The sequence below is a fragment of the Mixophyes fleayi genome, chromosome 9, assembly GCF_038048845.1.
Source record: "Mixophyes fleayi isolate aMixFle1 chromosome 9, aMixFle1.hap1, whole genome shotgun sequence".
Taxonomy (NCBI): Eukaryota; Metazoa; Chordata; class Amphibia; order Anura; family Limnodynastidae; genus Mixophyes; species Mixophyes fleayi.
This window is the reverse complement of record NC_134410.1, coordinates 56,465,481-56,485,348: the sequence shown is the minus strand read 5'-3', so window position 1 is coordinate 56,485,348 and position 19,868 is coordinate 56,465,481. Positions and strand designations below refer to the sequence as shown.

General features: G+C 37.3%; 1 protein-coding gene across 5 annotated transcripts in view; it reads left to right on the top strand.

The window, feature by feature from the left end:
• The window catches only part of GRIA3 (glutamate ionotropic receptor AMPA type subunit 3), a 278,098-nt gene that overhangs the window by 234,847 nt on the left and 23,383 nt on the right, over positions 1-19,868 (top strand). For all 5 annotated transcript variants that reach the window (XR_012678877.1, XM_075184375.1, XM_075184374.1 and 2 more), the window contains exons 11-12: positions 3,740-4,113; positions 10,868-11,066. Coding sequence is in view for 4 of the 5 variants with exons in the window: in XM_075184375.1 (XP_075040476.1) it covers positions 3,740-4,113; positions 10,868-11,066 (573 nt within the window). In the remaining variant the exon portion in view is untranslated. The remainder of the gene's footprint in view (positions 1-3,739; positions 4,114-10,867; positions 11,067-19,868) is intronic.

Below are 19,868 nucleotides of genomic sequence, written 5' to 3'. Positions count from 1 at the left end.
TTTCCTATATTATATGATCCGTATTATTATCACAGCTTGACCAAAAATTGACTTGCAGAGAACACAACCTTTTAGTTAAACAGTAAATTAATTTTTGCATGAAATTGCTTTTCAGTCCTTCAGAGGTCATGTATTATCATGGGAGTTGATTGATCCATTTAAAAGTCGATAAATATTGACTGTACTTGTGTGTTTAAAGAGCTGGCATCATATTTAGACTTATCAAAAGGAAAGCATTGATTTATTTCTCTGAAGTAAAAACTACATTGGTAATGCGAATGAATGTAGTTTTATCCCATTTCTTTTATTTCAATTGCTCTGTTATATTATTACTCCCATGGGGACTCATTTAAAAAAGCATTTACACATTCTTGATAATTTTACATATTTCACTGGGGGAAAGGGTAATATTAAGACAAATTACTATGGCCAAGCTCCATAGTCAAACCGTTTCCCAGTTCTTTATGCACTTGTTTGGCTTGTCATTTGCATTATCGGCTGTAGATACGCCCAAATCTTCTAGATAGAATCCTTATATTAGTACAGAGATTCAATTATTTTTGCTTAATTAGCTCTATTACATTTATATTTATTTTACATTTTCTTTACATTCACATAGCCATTCCGTGAATTGAGCGCTGAATGTTCCCCTTGTTCTATAGAGATTATTTTTATTTTCAGTATTATATTGTCTGAAGTGACCATAGAAATGTTATAAAATACATTGTCAGTTTCTGAACCCTACTTTGTTAGTGCATACTAAGTAAAGCCATAGTACGTCACTAATGTAGTTTAATACAGTGAGTTTTAATTACGAGATCAGCAGATTCTGTGCAGTGTGAAACTTAAGACTGTTCAGTAGAGATGTCATTGCTTCTGTATTTATGGGAGGAGAAACAGCTCTGCAATCAAAAATGCTGTTTTGTGAACAAAAAGGTGTTATTTAGAGTTGGACACAAGTTCACATCCTGTCTAAATTTGCTTCTTGTGTAAAATTTACTGCACTGCACAACCATAAAACCCTGCATCAGCATCTTCAGTTGCATATAACTAAAACGTGTGTCCCCTTGCACTTGGGGAAGTGGGTCAGGGGCATTCACATGAACAATGTGTATTAGTTTGGTTTACACATATCTTTCAAACATGTTCCTTACCAAGAGTAAATTCTGCACCTGCACAGCATTTTCAAGTTGATAATGATCAACACATTTTCAGACTGTCTATTGCTGATGCATCTTACGCTATATTTAATGTTGCATGTATTTTAAGATGCATGCAACTAAAAATACATATGTGAGCAGACGTGTAGGACAATTTTTACATTCACCCCTCAAAATCACCACCCAAGATGCCATCTGTTTTAAAATGTACATAAATTAGCTTTACAGTGGGCAGACGAGTCCACTTAGCAGACTTTTTTTCAGATTTGCTTATATGTTAAACAAACCAAAGGTGCGGAGCAAAATTGCAAATGTCATATTCAAATGCATAACTTAAAAGATATAAGTGGAGTTAATTGGGAAAACTTTTAAGTGTGATGGCTCATACAACATTTCTAAAACACAAACTGGCTAATGTTTTGCCTGCTCCAGAAGAGTCCTTAATGTGGATATTTCACTACCTAGCTGACCTGCCATCGTTACTTACATATCTGGCTACCCTATAGTAACATAGTGACACTAACTGGCTCTATGGCAAAGACTCCCAACTGTTTCACAGAGCAGCATCATGTTTTCTGATTTTGTATGGTGACGCAATTGCAATAAGTTGTTCCCCATAGCCTGACATCTTAACAGGTTATGTATCTTCAAATGACACTTCCAGATTGACCACAGGGACATACCTTTTTGTTTCTCTCCAATGGAGAACAAATAAATGTGTTACTCTTTCCACTCACCCATTCCGCTTGCAAAAGAGTCACAATTAGAGATGAGCGAAATCTTCTAAACTAATCTGTAAAACGTCACCTTATCGCGCATTTGGCTGCAAAGCGTCATGCATTTTGCCAAAGTGCAATAATATATGATATATTATTATTATTATTATTATTATTATTATTATTACTATGATGAAACTTTTTTACACAATCATTTGAGACATCAATTCCATAATTGATAACATTTTCTTAGCTACATCAAATCCACTGCTGGGCCTTTGGTATGATTATGTCGGCAGAAAGCAGGCTTATAGCTAGTGGAGTTTAGAATAGATAGTGTAATATGTAGACACGTTCAACGATAATTGTAACAATATGAAAAGATCCAGATCATATTCTCCATCCTATTCTTAGTCAAATCTGGACTTACCTGTCTGGCTCCCAAAGACCTACCTATGCCACTAATAAGATCATGGAGTACCCTCAAGGGCCTGATTCATTAAGAAAAGTAAAAAAGCAAAAAAAATAGTAACTTTGACTCTTGGCAAAACCATATTGTATTGGAGAGGGGGGGATTTAAAACGTGAGAACAAATTTATAATTTGGGTACAGCATGTCCTAGATTAACTTTTAATGTCAGTGTAAAAATAAAGCTATCAAGTATTTGCATCCAACATGAAAAAGTAGTCAGTATTTTCCTTGTGTGCAAAATAATAAACTCATTTGCACCTCTTGCATTGCAACATAGGTTTACTAAGGTTCAAAGTTACTCATTATTTTGCTTTACGTTCCTTAATGAATCAGGCCCCATATGCTTACCTGTACACAAGTATGGATTTGTGGTGCTCACACACATCTAACACTCAATATACTTCTTGTGCCTGCAGAGCAGAGTAATCCGTCTTCTTCTAAAACATCTTGCACAGTGTTTAGCAGAATTTGTCCTGGCACTAGCCTCTGAAGGAAATATTTTAAAAATAATGACCCTGAGTCTTGTTTAAAAAATGCTTACCATATTATTTTTAGCATCGTACATCATCTAAAGCGATTTACCTTAAAAGCTTAATGCTTGATGTTTCCTGAGTTATGGATTGTTAGCTAGTGTGAATGTCATCAAATAATAATGAATTCCACACTTTAAAGAAACAAAACCAGCACTTTTCCTAAAATGCTTGCTCAATGTGCAATTTTAAATGGCTTCATGCTTGATTTATGATCTTAATACAAACGACAAGCAGATCCACCCAGTTCAGAGAACATTTTACCATTATGGAGGATATAAAAAAGAAATATTTAATGCATATAGCATTTGATAAATTATTTGTATAGGGTATATTATTCACAGCAAAGGTTGATATGTAAACAACATGTATACATATAGTGAAAACGATGTGAAAACAATGTACCATTACAAATAGAAGAAATTTTTAGGGAATTGATTGAAGCATGTCAAATTGTATTATTATTTTTTTCTTTTTCATTTTAACTTTTTTGTAACCATCCTTTTTCTGTAGCATTTAATACTGTTGCAAATGCAAACGATTATATAAGAATAAACAAATATAATGAATTTGTTGTTTTTATATTTGTATTTAGTTACATTTTTCATTAAAGTTTATGTATTTAATTATCACACTCACCTTTTTTATTTTACACAATTCTCAAATTGGTTACTATGCACCATCCAACAGGACAGTTTTTTTTACCACTCTCTAAATATAACTGGATATCTTTTTATTATTAATTGTTAAGTTGCTTTAATGACTGCTGTTTACTTCCATTGAACAATCACAACAGGTCATGAGCCGTGGGGAGTTCTGAGGGCAGACTTTGCACTTATTGAAATATTTTCTTTGTTTTCAGAGAGCAGACATAGCTGTCGCCCCTCTCACCATTACTCTGGTACGGGAAGAAGTGATTGATTTTTCAAAACCATTTATGAGCCTTGGCATCTCCATCATGATTAAGAAGCCTCAAAAATCAAAACCAGGAGTATTTTCTTTCCTGGATCCCTTGGCCTATGAAATATGGATGTGTATAGTTTTTGCATACATTGGAGTCAGTGTAGTTCTCTTCCTAGTCAGCAGATTCAGTCCTTATGAATGGCACTTGGAGGACACCGATGAAGCTCGTGACCCTCAGAACCCTCCCGACCCTCCAAATGAATTTGGAATATTTAACAGCCTATGGTTTTCCCTGGGTGCCTTTATGCAGCAAGGATGCGATATTTCTCCAAGGTTTGTTCCATATCACTCCATCACCTTCTTGCATTTTATGGTCATACACTGATGCCATGGTGTATATATGTTAATTTCTAAACAACCTTCTTTAATTCCAAATCTTTTTTCATGCTTCACATGCCTCAGTGCTAAGCTTCATCATTAGAACACATTGCTTGCCACCATCCATCATGTATAATTGGTATGAGCCCCAATGCCTTTTATACATGTCGATTAAAACTTATATTCACCATGTTGAGACTGTAAAATGCATAGGGTCTTTATGTTTCAGCAATGCTTGGAGGTCTACCGTGTTTTTGCTGCATATCTCATTTTACGGTCATCTGCTTGGTGCATATAACATATGTTGCTCTGCAAAAGTAGCAGCTGATTGCTCTGAAGACACATGCAACAGCAGTTTAATTACCTTTGTCTTGACGCTTGTCATTGCACGCGCTTGTCTCTCATTTATGTTAAACCAAAACTGTTGTTCTGCTTGTTTCTCGTGCTTATTTTATCCTTTGTTTATTGTTGAAGTCCTGTTATTTTTGCATGCTGCTCATGGCTGGTAACATCTTCTTCTTTATTGTGCCATAAAGTTTTTTTGGCAAACACTAATTCACAATGTATGTAAAATTGTCAACAAATTATCAACAAATTTACTGTTTACTTAAGATGTAATTACAACTTTTGACTTTTTTTTTCTATGGCATTCCCAAGTTTTGTTTTCCATAAGAGCTAGCTTTACATTCTATTATTATCATAAATTTGTAATGGATCACAGTATTCCACAGCGGTGTGCAGTGGGGAAAACAAGACATAGGTTAAACAGGACATACAAGATAGACAAAATAAATGCAGTCATGAGAACAAAGGTTACAGAGGACCCTGCTCATAAGAGATATTATATACTAAATGGAAGAAGGCACACCTGAAATAAGAGGAGTGAGTGTGGCTCAGAGTGGAGATTGGGACAGTTGTGAGGGTGCATTAGTGTGTATAGTATAGGTGGGAATGTGGTAAGCTCTAATAAAGAAATTCTTCAGAGAGCATTTAAAGATTTGAGGATTGTGGGACAGTCTGATTGGGCATGGTAGGGAATTCTATAAATGGGTAGCGGCATAAGAGAAGTTTTGAGAGTGGGAATGACAGGTGGTTCCCAGAGATGATTTGAAGTGCAGATCAGAGGTAGATCTAATAGGGTGAGAAGGAGAATATTTTGAAGGGGTGGTGGTGTTGATGACTTTGTAGATAAGGGTGAGTAATTTGAAACAGATTCAGGAGGACATGGGGTGGCAATGTAGGTATTTGCATAGTGGTTCAGCGGATGTCGAACAGTGAGCAACGAAGATGGGTGAGGGGAATTCCAGATAGCATTGCAATAGTCCAGGTGAGATATGATGAGAAAATGGATGAGTTTTGGTAACATCTTAGGTTAAAAAAAAGGACGTATTCTTGCAATATTACTGAGGTGGATGAGACAGGAGGGGGAGAGAGACAGTGTTGAAAACAGTAGAGAAGTCCAGGAGAATAAGTTTGACCCTGAGATTTTGTTGTAAATAGATCATTGATCATTTTTGTGATTGCATTCTCAGTGGAATGTTGGGCCAGAAACTTCATTGCAGAGAGTCAAGAATGGACAGAGAGGAGAGAAATAAGTAATTGTACACAACTTGCTCAAGTAGTTTGAACGCAAAGCGGGGGAGAAAAATAGGATTATAGTTGGAGAGAGGTTGGGTGAATAGATGGTTTCTTTATAATTGGTGAGATGAGCGTGTGTTTAAGGAGGATGGAAATACTATGGTTGAGGGAAAGAGCTTAGGAGGTAAACTAGAGTTGGGCATGCAGTGGGAGAGGTGTAGCAGAGAAGTTGGGAGGGAATAGAGTCAAGTGGGCCGGTTGTAGGTTGAGATAATGAGACAGGTGCAGAGACTTCTTCAATTACTAGAGAGAATGAACTGAGGGTGGATTGGAGAGTGGGTGGGGTATGTGGAATCAGGCACAAAGTATGAAGTTCCCTTAAGTCACTTTGAAGTAGATGGCAAAATCATGGGCTGTGACAGAGGAAGGGGGAAGAGATGCTCGTGACAAAGATTTGATTTGAAGTTGGCAAAAAGGGGACAAGGGTTAGATGACTGGTTGGATATTAGACATTTGAAGTATGTTGCTTGGCAAGTGAAAGTACAGTGCTGTAAGATGAAAGAATGAATATAGAGTTGAGGAACTTGGCATAGGAACAAGATTTCCTCCACTGACACTCATCATTTCGGAAGCACTTTTGTTGGAAGCAGGTTTAGTGTGCAATGGTTGTGGTTTGGACCCTCGGAAAAATCATATGAAAAACGAATATGTTAAAAGTGCTTCATTGGTGATCAGCAAATATATTTGCAATTTCATTTCAGCTAAATAAAATATACAAACCATTCACAAAAATATAAAAAGCATTAGTTGAATTTTTTCGAATTTCATAGATAAATCAACATATAAATCAATCTAATCTTTATTTATTCATTTCCATTTTTTATTTTTTTTTATAAATGTAAGAGGCTATCAAGTTACTGTTTGAATGTTAACAAATAAAGCTGACTTCTTCTTTTAATTATTTTTGCACATATGTAACTAAACTGACAAAATTGCCTTCACTCCAACTGGGATATAATACGCATTTGATTGATGGGAAAATTAATGTAATCAAATTCATTAATCCAGAGCTATGAAGCAGCAAAGCTAAACAATTAGTGCATTATGCAAGAATTAGCCATATTTAGGTGTGAATGCAAAATGGGGATGCCCCACTATCTTGCTTTCTCCAAGCTATGACGCACTGCCTCAAGAGGTCTGGCCCACTCACTGTGGGTGCGTGCCTAGCCCTTTACAAATATGTGCCCTTCAACCTTGTGCTGCTCCCTCCTACCTGTTCTTGTGCTTTCACTACATGGTATTAAAGGTAATAATTGATTGTCCAATCCTTAGTTTGTATTAAATTAATTTTTTTGTTTATTTAAAGGAATAAAAGCCAAACTAACAGCACACAGTGCAGTTGAGCGCAACTAACAGAATTTCTCATATAAATACCTCCTTCCAACAGGTAGGCAATACATTTATAGTCAAGAATGCATACATCATAGCGGTACACTACAGTATTAGAATAGAAAATAGAACATAACACAGATTTAAAGCATTGTCTGTCCATTTATACAATGTTGTATTGGAGCACCTGTTTGGTTGCCGGTATTATATGATTATTATGTGGTGCTGATTATTATGGGACAAATAAATGTTGTGTGCAGACTTGGTAATCTGACCAACATGATCCACATATAGACTTCCTAATCTGACCACTATTTGTAGCATATCTAAGGTGTCCATGTGACCAGGCTCCTATCTTGGAGATCAGCATATAGTGGCTAAGAAAGGTCCCGCTAAAACATCTGTTAATATATTCTCTCAAAGAAATAATAGCATAGCTTGCTGCATGATATGACAGTATTGGTTTCATTAAAACAATTATAATTTAGCCTATAATATTTTTATTATTTCTAACTTCATCAATGGTGCTGCTGATTCTGGAGCGTTGGAGATATTTTTGGAAAAGAGATAGGTACTATTAACCTCCTGGAAATCTGAGCAATGAGTGGCACACATTTAATACTTACACCATCTATCCCCTGACCATTTAAATAATAAATTAACAATGTTTTTTGTTAATATATATGCCTCCTCCCAAAAACAGCCCCACAATTACTTTAATAGTATTCACATGTAATAAATATACTTACCTACCCCCCCAAACCAGCCATAGTATTTCCATTTAATAAACCGACCTAATCTCCCCACCAGCCCCAACATTAAATTGATAGGATTCCCTTTTAGTATGTAGCTCTCCTTTCCCCTAACCTGCTCCCAAATCAAGTGAATAGCATTCCATATTCCCAAATGAGTCCTGTCATTAATTTATTAACCCCACATGTAACTTGCCCTTAAGCTACTTTGCATTGGTAGATCAAACAACCTTACATTACTTTAATACCCCCACCAGCCCAAATATAATATTAATGCTCTTCAAGCCTCCTTTCTAATACTCCCATCAGCTCCCCAAAAAACCTACCTGTTGGCATAGTGGATCTATTCATGGAAAAGTCCTTCCCATATCAGCTCCCTTTGGTCTCTGAAGTAGGAGGGGAGGAGACAAAAAGATTGAAGGGAGGAGAGGGAAAGAGAAGAGGGGAGGAGAGAGAGATAGGAGAGGGGGTAGAGAGGGGAGGGGAGAAACAGACCTCTGATCTATAGCATATAGAATAAGGTGCCTGGTCTCGGGGGAGAGGCCAACCACTGGGAGCACAGCTGTCAGTGGATCAATCTGCAGTTTAGTATGTATATGATTAGGGCATCTCCTGATAACCAGAAGCTAGAGCCAAACCTTCCAGTTGCTCCACTCAGCCTAGCTGCTCAAACCCCTTAAGCATTGACAGCTGTCTTATTTTACTGCTGTCAATGCATGGTGGGTGAGGGGTCATCCTGAAGAAGCTGTGAAGAAATAAGACTGTGAGAAAATTAAAGTCAGAGGCCAAACAGCGCCCCCTGTATGACAACGCCCTGGGCGGTGGCACATCCAGCACCGCCCCAGTTACAGTCTTTGATTCTAAACTTTTTGAAACTCATGATTGTCTTTTGTCTTTGTTGTTCTCTTCCCTCTCTGTTGTTGTTGAACATTAAGTGAAGGGAATTTAATCTGCTGTTCTTCTGTGTTTGCCCAGTTGGAAAGACCGATAAATAAGCTTTATGACATCACATGGAAAGCTTCAAAGTTTGTTCTTTTGGCAACTTTGCTTTCAATTGTAATCCTACAAGTTATTCTCAAATTAAAGCAGCAATCCCATGATTTTTTTTTTTTACATAAATCACTGTAGCAGGCTACAAGAATGGTGGTGCTTACCATTTTCACTTGTTTTTTTTGTTCATGCTGCTATTAATGATTTATGTTTCCAGACTACCATGGCAACCACAGTCCAATGACACATGATGTAGTGATCAGAGACTTTGGAAAACCTTTCTGATCTCTATCTGCACTGTGACATTATCCATATCCTCCTCTGCATCACATGACATGTTGAGAGCTATGAGCCTGTGTCTGTGTAGCAGATTGACTGTGTTTGTGTCTGGCAGTCATGTTTGTTTGCCATCCAGAGAGCTTTTGGAAAGGAGATAATAATTTGTAGGAGGATAGCCAAGAATAGTGACTAACAAATGCATGCTTAAAAGGTACTTAACTTGATATTTAAAGAAAAACAATCTATGTGGGATTGCTTCTTTAAATTACATAGCATTTGTTTTGTGAGAATTAGTAAACTAGACAAAGCATCTTTAGTAGAGTGTTACACATGAAATAGGTCTGTCTAATATAAAATAATATTTTACAATAAATAAAATAGGGAAGGTATGTTTTAACTAGAAATTACTGCAGCAATTAATTTTTTGCTACAAATTTGCAGAAATGATAATAAAGTTATTTAAGTTAGAATGCCAAGAGTATCCTACAGCAATAAAACCATGTCCTAGGTGCATAGGGCCTGATTTTGAGTTAAGGGCAAAGCAAAGAAAAGGAGCAAATTTGCACCGTGGAAAACCATGTTGCATTAGAGGGGGAAGTAAATTTAAACTGTAGGGACAGATTTATAGTTGAGATATGGCATGTCATAGATCAATTTTAATTTCAGTGTAAAAATAAAGCTATCAAGTATTTGTGTGCTACATCAAAAAACAGCCAGTATTTGTACCCCTTGCATTGTAACATGGTTTGCCCAGGTGCAAAGTTGCTCCTTTTCTTTACTTTTGCTCCTAACTCAAAATCAGACCCATAGTGTCTAAGCATATCTAAAAACTTAGCCTGAACCTTAACAGTATATAAAATAGCTTGCTGTAGCCAGTGTTAGATAGTTACTCCTCTTGCAAAACTGTATAACACACATGCAATTACATTCATTTTCAAATATTGAAAGAAATGGTACTTCCTCTAAATAATAGCTTTGATACAGAGATCGGTCAAATAAATCCTGGAGGTAGATAGATTTTTATAGTGACCGAATGATCACAGAATATTCTTGCTCCTACTGTAAATGAAACATTTGAGATTCACAGCAGCAGTGACCATTTTTAGCTTTATGACTCCAAGTTCTTCTATTTTGCTTGTACACATCCTTAATTTTGTCAGCATTTACTTCTGTGCTTCCTTTTATCATCTTCTTTAAAGGTATGCAGCTTTATGTTTGTCATTTCATTTTGTTATATTGTGTTACAATTACAATATCATTATTACATTGACATTTTATGCAAGACTTGCACTGAAATTGTGCATATATATATATTTTATATTTTTTTAAATAATAGTCATTATTTTAATTTCAAGAACAGCAAACATGGAGAAAAAATAATTGATGTTTTTTAGTTGTGCGTTAAAATGTTTTATTCGATTATGTCATAAAATAGCATTAATTGTAGTTTGATTTTTAAGCCAACTCTTAACATACAGCAGTGCATATAACTAAAATTCTAATTTTGTTCTATTTATTTACATTTTCGCTGATATAATTTTGCTCTCCTCGTTTTGGTGATAACAGAAGATCAGACCCAGAGATTGCGATTTATTTCTACTACTGAAGCATCTGCTGTTATTGTTTGCAGCAGTCTTCCTTTTGGGAACTGTTCATGTCTGTTTTGTAGTGAAGCATATCCTGGATTATCTGGATAAATATCTAATCGTCTTTTCTTGCAGATCTCTCTCTGGGCGAATAGTTGGAGGAGTGTGGTGGTTCTTCACTTTAATCATAATCTCCTCCTACACTGCCAACTTGGCTGCTTTCCTTACAGTGGAAAGGATGGTGTCTCCCATAGAAAGTGCAGAGGATCTGGCTAAACAAACAGAAATAGCTTATGGCACTTTGGATTCAGGATCTACCAAAGAATTTTTTCGGGTATGTTAATTTTAATTAATTTGCATTAAACTCCATTGGTTTAAAGTCATGTGGTGTTAAACTGTATCAAGTGTAAACAAAACAGTGGCAGGATTTGATCCACACTTGCTGAGTTGCACTGGAGAGACAGAGGGTGGACACATCCACACATATGGGATCAATGGTTCCAATGAATAAATACCAAGGCTGTATATATGGTCTTCGTAGTATAAAGCATGATGAAATATGAACAAAAAAACTCTATTATTCTTATGTTACCTTTTTCTCCCTCCTCATTTTTTTATTGTTGCTTTTTAATCTTTTCAAATTGGTGCTTCTTTCCTACCTTTATTTTTTATCTTATTTTCAAAGTCCTCCAAAACTTGTGGAGGTCTTAGCATAACTCATCCTCTGAAAATATGAGGTTGGAAAAAATATAACCCAACATTTCCAGACCACTGTCTAGAGGGAAAAATGTAAGTTGAAAGGGGCTAATACATCTTAACATGACTTTAGCTGTTCTGTTTGTACATGCCCTACTTCTGCTTTTACTGACAACATAAATGTATTGTATCCTTATGTGGTTTCCACCAAATCTTTTGTATCATCTAAAAAGCTCTCATCTACTATCTTGGGGGTTCTTTTTGTGTCCTTTTACACTGCACAAAACTACTCTGTGAGCAATTGTATCCAATGCATAAAGCATTTCAGATATAGAGTTTATATAGGCATTTCTAAGAACACACGTAACACATGCTATAGAAGTCAGCTTCTCAGGATGTTAGAGGATTTTTGTACACAACACACACCAGTAAAGTGCAGATAATATAGCCCTTAATACATTTTCTGAGAGCAGCTGGACTATGTGGCTAATTCATTCTATTGTTATTCCTTTATTGCCATTTGTAGTTCCAATGCATCAAACAGTAAAATGATGTTACTTATGTGCCAATATGATTTTTGGGAACTACACAACAGCACCAAAATCATAGGTGAAATGTGTTAAATTAAGTATAAGACTGAAATTTAGTATCACTTTTAGGGATTTATTTGTTAATTCTCAAACTGTATATTTATAACAAACCATTTAAGATGTTAAAACCTGTAAGACTGGGGCATAGTCAAATAAAGAACGCTCTACTTGATATGCCTAGTCTCAGTTTAGTACAATATGAGTAGACACTGTAAGTCTTGAGCTTGACTTTTATTATTATTATCTTTTATTTATAAGACACCACAATAGGCCCACAGTGCCGTACAAGAAATTTAGAATAGTATACAATATAACGATCCAAAAACACATTATATAATGCGTAAAATATAATACAAAGTCCAGACATCTACTAATTAACAAATTATACACAGATAACTTTGTAACGCAGATCGTTATTTACAGGACATGGCTAGGTAAGCAGGTCTTGAGGCACAGAGAGTGATGGAATCGTAGAAGGAGAATACACGGAAAAAGGGACCTGCTCATAGGGGCTTACATCTTAAAGGGGAGGAGAAGCCACAAATAGAGTGGCACTGAGTCAAAGGCAAATGAGTTAGGATTAGGGCTGATAGGCTTGAATAAAGAAATTAGTTTTAAGGGGACGCTTGAAGCCTTGGAGAATATAAACTAACTGAGATGGTTCCACTGGCATGCAGCAATTGTTGGCAGAGCAGAAGGGGCAGGAAGAAGTGAGCGTAGAGATGAGGTTGGAGATGTGGGGGGCAGGATTGGTTGAGAGCGTTGTAGAGGAGGAAGAGTTTCAGCTTTATTCTGTAGGCCACGGAGAGCCAATGTAGAGACTGTCAGAGAGGGACAGGAGAGACAGAGTGGTGAGAGAGAAAGAAGGGGTGCAGAATTGACAACAGACTGAAGAAGAGCAAGGCGGGAGTTTTGGTGGCTTCCATGTTTAGAGACCAAATCTTGAATATATATTGGAGGTGGAAGTGCAGGATTTGGATAAGGAATTAATGTGAGGTTTGAAGGAGAAGGAGTCAATGATGACCCCTAAGGGGACTTGAGGAACAGAGAAGAGGATGGCGTTATGAACAGAAAGAGAGAGGGGTGGGGTGTAAGGCAGCCATGGAATGGTGAAGGATTATTATTCTAGTCTTAGAAATATTGGCCATAAAAACAGAAAATGAACAGCACAGGTATTGGTCCCAAACTGATAATAAAAATAACAAATATAACATAGGTATATATTAATAAATACACTTATCTAAGAAGATCTGATTGACTAAGTTTTCTTACTTAAGTTTTCTGGACAAAACCACGTTGCAATGCAAGGGGTGCAAATTATTTTTTTTATTTTGCACATAAGCAAAATTCTGACTGTTTTTTCATGTAGCACACAAATTATTTATAACTTATTTGTACACTGAAATTTAAATTTGATCCTAAGACATGCCCTACCCCAGATATAAGCATGTTAGGCAACGGATTTCGTCTACTGATTGTAGACTTTCCAGGGGCAACCACACACATGTTGCACAGCTCTGACACATGATAACATTGTTCATTTATATAAAAATATTTACTTTGGAAATACTTTAGCCACTGCTCACTTAGTTATATGTACATTTTATTTTCTCTATATATGTATTTGAATTCCATATCACTAACGATGCAGATCATATATAATAAATTGATTATATAATTCAGTCTCTGAAATAAGTATTTCTAAAGATTCCGATAATATATTGAATGGACCTATATCGCAGTCTCTGAATTAAACATTTATACAGATGCAGGCATTAAATCTATATCTCCTTTTCACTTCAGGTTTATGTAATATAAGGATATGTTAGTTTCTCAGGTTTACTCACAAAAACCAGGGGTTGATTATACAAATACTGCTTTTATCACTATTTTTTTTCCTAGAGGGTTGTTTTTTTTCAAAATTATGTTTTTCCACACAGACGCTTTAGCTTTGTTGATAATTCTCTATACATATATTTCTATCATCAGATGCTTTTTCTCACAAATGCTGATCTCTACAAATACAGGGCCTGATTCAATAAGGAACTTAAATTAAGAAGTTTCTTATTTAAATCTCCTGGACAAAACCATGTTACAATGCAAGGGGTGAAAATCAGTTTTCTGTTTTTCGTGATCATAGCCCCGCCCCCACTATAAAAAGCCCAAATTCACGACATTGAATGAAGGGGACGGGGCTTAATGATGCGATTAAGCCCCATCCCCTCCATTCACTGCAGTGAATTTCGGCAAATGCGGGAGCTTTGCCTACTCTTCCGGGAGTCCGTGAGGACTCCCCAAAATTCGTGAGCCTCCCGGGAATTCCAGGAGAGTAGGCAAATATGCAGTAATCTTGCCCTACTTTGCACTGTCCTATATTGCAGCTTAGAAAGGGGAGTTCATAAGTATTTCATCTTTGTCGAAATACATAACTCATAATGAAGTAATTCTATAATTGCTGAGTAATATCAACCGTGAATCAACTTGTAGAGATTCTCAGTGGGATTTGTGGAACGTTTTTTTTATTGATGTAAAAGTATAACCACAGTGGTTAATATTTACTAAACTTTAAGCAGCTGTTCTACATTTAATTAAGAAAATAAATACGTTCAAGATTTCATATATGCAGGGTATTTGTTGGAGGAGGGCCTTTTTTTATTTACAAACAATAGTTTTTTATTTTGAATAAGAGCACCATGAAATGACATGTGCATCTTCTCTTGCTGTGTTGATGCAAAGGGTATGAGATGGTCATAGATCTGTGCTGGATTTCCTATTTCATTATCCTTGTACCCAGAACCAATATCTATGATTCTTAATTCCATGTCTTGGTAGATATATACAGATCAAATCTTAGTCGACTCTCAAACATGAAATTTTGTTAAATAACTGATTTAGGCATTTAATATCTCCGGCTAGCTCAATTAATAACTTAATAATTGTCCCTCCTGGTCCCACACGTGAAGCAATTGAGTATAATAAGTTATAATCTTGAAAAGGTGTATTTCCCTAATATTGTTCATTTTCACTATCTATAGCATCTAAGTAAGTAGATATGTTTTCTTATATGCTACTAAATAAAAGCCACCTTGAAATTATGTTTATATTACAATAAAGCTTATAAGTTTACCACATGGCTGTGCAGGGGAGGGATGGCAAATTTTGACTTGTGGGGCAAGACTCGACTCAGCAGCCAATTTTAGAGGGAAAAAAATGCAGTTGGCCCAATGATCCAGCCCAAGGTAACCCACTACGGGACCGGCCCAGGGGGCAGATGTCCCCGTGCCCCCCAGCCCAGCCTGCCGGAGTGACTGTGAGAGTGGGTGTTAGATTCACAAAAGTATTCTCTCTGTGAAGAGCAGATTATAGGCAACATAAGTGTGTACTGGATCTAATAAATTTAGCTGTATGAAGCGTCGGCCAGAAGTTAGGCTTTGATCCAGGAATGATCAGCCTGGAGGGTGGTGGAGGGGTAGTGACAGACCTTAAAATAAGGTTTGATTAATGTGTGTGGGGCGATCAACACTAGAATAGCTGGCCAATGAATAGAGAGAAGATCTCTGTATAGTTTAGGGGTAGGAATTGCTGTTTGCAATTGTGTTCACTGTAAATGTGAAAGTGGATTTAAAACAGCTAAAGCCCTTGCAGAGACAAAGTTGTAGCGGTGATTATTAGAGCACCATTCCACATAGTGTTTAAAGTGGTGTACTTCAGGACACTTGGTTTTCAATTACCACCTAGCAGTTCATCAAATGTGCAGAACATGGTTAAAGTGCTATTGCAAGAAACTACCATAGAACAGGTAATATAACCTGGCAAGTTTGAGCGGCCCTGTTCCTGCTTCCAAAAGTGTATAACATCTCACAAAATGGAGGTGTACCTGTTAGCTTCTCAGTGGGCTGCCAGTCAAGCAATATGACTACAGGATCCTGGCACTATTTCTGCTTGGTGATACACAAAAAGTACAAGGTGAGATGGAAGCTTCTTATTTTTGCCAGATTAAATGGAGAAATACTCATAGTGGAGTTATTTCCACTGGGAAATCCCAGCAGTTTTGTACATGACAGTGCAGGTAATATACAATAGGAAAAAGGATCAAATGCAACTGTATGCTTTGGACCATCTCAGTAAAAAGTAGATTCAGCACGTTACCAATACCTAAGAATAGAAGATGCTAGTTCTGGTTATGGATTGAAGACGTTCCAATCCTTGTCTGAAAAGTCATATGACCAACAGGACCAGCATTACTTTGGAGATAACTCGGATGCACCGTTACATGACTGAGGAAACCATGGCAGTCAATAAATAAAAAAAAATATAGGTTGTCTTTGAATGTGGCACTGTCATATGCAGAAGGTATCCAACACCACAGAAATGATGGATTGCAGTATGTCCCAGCTATATTAGACCTAGCCCAGCTATTGTACCTTGAGTCCAGGACCTGGAATCTTCTGGATTCTCTTGCTGGTTGGAGAAAAAGTTTGTTTGTTGGATTTGGGTAGGTAACTGATGCTCATATCAACCAATCGTGTCACTTATAGTCTATAAGTGGCTGCCTAGGATCTAAGTTCTTTGTATCCATGTCTGAAACATGATGGTATAGTTGCAGTAAAGGGGCAATTGGTCAAGGTGGTAGCTGCCATGGCTATAATATCAATTAATTTTAGGCCATTATTTTCCACTATTTTAGAAAATCATTTTGGATGAGATTAACAATTTAGGGAAACGTAGTAGCACAAGAGTAAAAGAATGGGTTAGGTTTGTATTTTGGGAGGTCGTATGGTTTAGCCTTTTAGATTTGTTATATGGGAGATCACTAAGAGTGTTTTTTGATATTCTAAATAACCCCAGGAAACAAATTTAGTGCAGTTTGTGACACAGGTTCAAGAGAGGATAGATACAGTGGCCCAATAATCTGACAACATTTAGTAGAGGCACAACAATAAAAATATAGTTGGAAGGCAATAGTTATGTCTTTTCAACCAAGAGATTGGGTATCAGTTCTATTACCCACGCAAGATGTTAATATTCTCGGTTTCTGGCAAGAAACCTAAGAGATCATTAAATCTGTTGGTCTAGTGAGTTACAAAGTTCAGCAGCCAGGTTTAAGATAAGGGGTACAGATATATCATGTAAATCTTTTTACACTCTGGCAAGCAAAGGCATAGATGCTAGCCATTATGACTATGAAAGTTAAGGAATTAATAGTTCCTATATGGGCAGCCTTTCACTTGAGCAAAGAAAACAGGCCTGATGATGTTAAGAAGGAATAACTATGTTCTGGGTTGCATTCATCTCACACAACATTGCATTGTTACCCTTGTGGGGCTGATAGTGACTGCATAGGTCAATTAAACTTTGCAATGACTTCAGATGCTTTCAGCATATCATGTTTTCATGCTGGGTCATTGAGCTGGCAGAGAATCTGGCATGTGCCAAGTGTTTAACAATGCTAGACTTGACCAATGGAAAGTGCCCCTAATGCCTTATAACTAAAGAGAAAACAGCATTTGTCACTGTTTTTGGCCTATTCTAGTGTAAAATATTTCCACTCTGTTTACCTGGGATGCATGTCACACTCTCAAATCTCAGGGATCACATTCTGAAGCCACATACTACTCATGTGACTGTTGTAAACAGTAAAACATTGTAAAATCTGTCACAGATTGATATACCTAAAGTATATCTAGTGGGTCAAGGTTAGATCAAACCACAGGTTGACCAATTTAGAAGCCATAAAACAGTGGCTCAGGCAGGAATGGAAATCTAACTACGCACTTAATTGCAATTGGCCGGGTATTACGGAAGTTTTCTGAATTGCTTTGCCATTGAGCTTAAGGTTTGGTCTGAGTTGACAGATGCTGCTTTTTCCAGCAGTTCCTTCATTCTTCCCTTTACTCATTCCTTGTTTCGCAGGCTCCTGATTTTAATAACAGATTCTTTCTCCAAACAGATTAATCTAGTATGGTTTTGGGTGCAGTATTTTTGTAAAGCCAAGAAGGAGTACATAATTTGGTTCTATGTTTTCAAGCGTAAGCTTCTCCCCAGAAAACATTGTTGAAAAACAGTAGAGAAAGAATGTTTGGCTATAAAGTGGTCTACAAAAGCCCTATGGTACTACCACCTTGGTAGAGAATCTATGTTGATCACCAATCATGCTCCCCTTGTTAGGAACCCCTCCAGCCAGTGCGACAAAACCCGGAGTCTGCTTTGAAAGTCTGGTGTTCACTAGAGCCCCTAGTGGTGGGGACAGACTTGACCACAGACAACAGAGGGTCGTGAGATGTGCACTGACTTGGGAGAACCCAGCGATAGTGTGTAGGAGCAAACAGCAGAGTGAATCCAAGCAAGGGTCGAGGGCCGGCAGCAGACAGCGAAACCAGTAAACAAGCCGAGGTCAGAGGTCACAGGCAAAACAGCAGCGTAAGAGTCCAGGCAATAGATCAGGGTCAGAAGCACAGGTTCAGAGTCCAGAAACAGGCAAGGGTCATACACGGGTAATAAATCAGAGTTAGAAACACCAACACAGGAACAAGGTAGCAGGCAGCAGAACTGAAAACAGGATGCTATAACCGGCAGTGAGGCTCAGATCCCACTGCCTTAAATAGTACTAAGAGCCAATCAGGACAGAGGAGGATAGTGCTGACAATCAGCTTCAGGAGACAGCTAATTAATTACTAGCTAGAACTAGCATAGGTAATAACATAACCAGGAAGCATGTATAAAAATATAAGTGAACCAGTTTAAATCATATGAGAGCTCCCCCTGGTGTTGGAGGATTTCCCTACACCCTCTAACATCTATGCCACAAGGATAATAACAGAGCACAGAAACTAAAGCACGCGTCCGACTGCTATTTCATGCCAGGATATGGCCTACCGCTGCAGCTCATGACATCCCTATGGTGGTTGGAAACCAACTGGGAAGTGACCTCAAACATTTCCGTTTGGCTCCTGGGTCTACAGTCATTCCGGTTCATGGTCAAGCATATGACAAGTCTGCTACATACCAATGCAGATGCCCTCTCACAGAAATATGCTCTTTCTGTAAATTCTGCTTCACCTTTTGTGTTCCGCTGTGGTAAGGGATGTGTAATGAACTTAACATTTGTAAAGCCAGGAATTACCTGGTATCATGCCCATTCTTCTCTATTTGCACACTTCCACCTTACAGGGGTGTAGTCAGTAATTAGTTTAAACAATCTCTCTAACAGATAATACCCGAGCGTTTGTAAGGCCCATTTCATTGGCAATCTTCTTTTTCTACAATGACAATTTTTTTACATGATCCTTTTAGCTTTTTGCTCACATAAATCATTGGATGCTCTTTATATTTTTCATTTTTTTATTCTATTATTCAAAATGCAACACATTGTACTGGAACCTCCTCAGTTTCAGAGAAGGCCATTTTTTATTTTGCCTGTCTGCTAACTTCACTTGACATTACCCTTTTGTTAAACAGAGATAAAGGCCTAGATTTACTAAGCTGCGGGTTTGAAAAAGTGGGGATGTTGCCTATAGCAACCAATCAGATTCTAGCTTTCATTTATTTAGTACCTTCTACAAAATGACAGCTAGAATCTGGTTGCTATAGGCAACATCCCCACTTTTTCAAACCCGCAGCTTAGTAAATCTGGCCCAAAGTGTTGTTCTCAGTAACTATAAGGTCATTCACATGGGACATAGGGTAAACATCATTTTGGACATGCTATCCAGTTTCTGGAAATCATTACAGAAGCTTAATTTCCTGTCCAGTTTGAAGGTTTACCAATCACTGAGAGACTCTTCAATAATGATTAAATACAACATCTATTTTATTTTCTAGGTAATAGTCTCTCACCTAGGCTCAGGTTT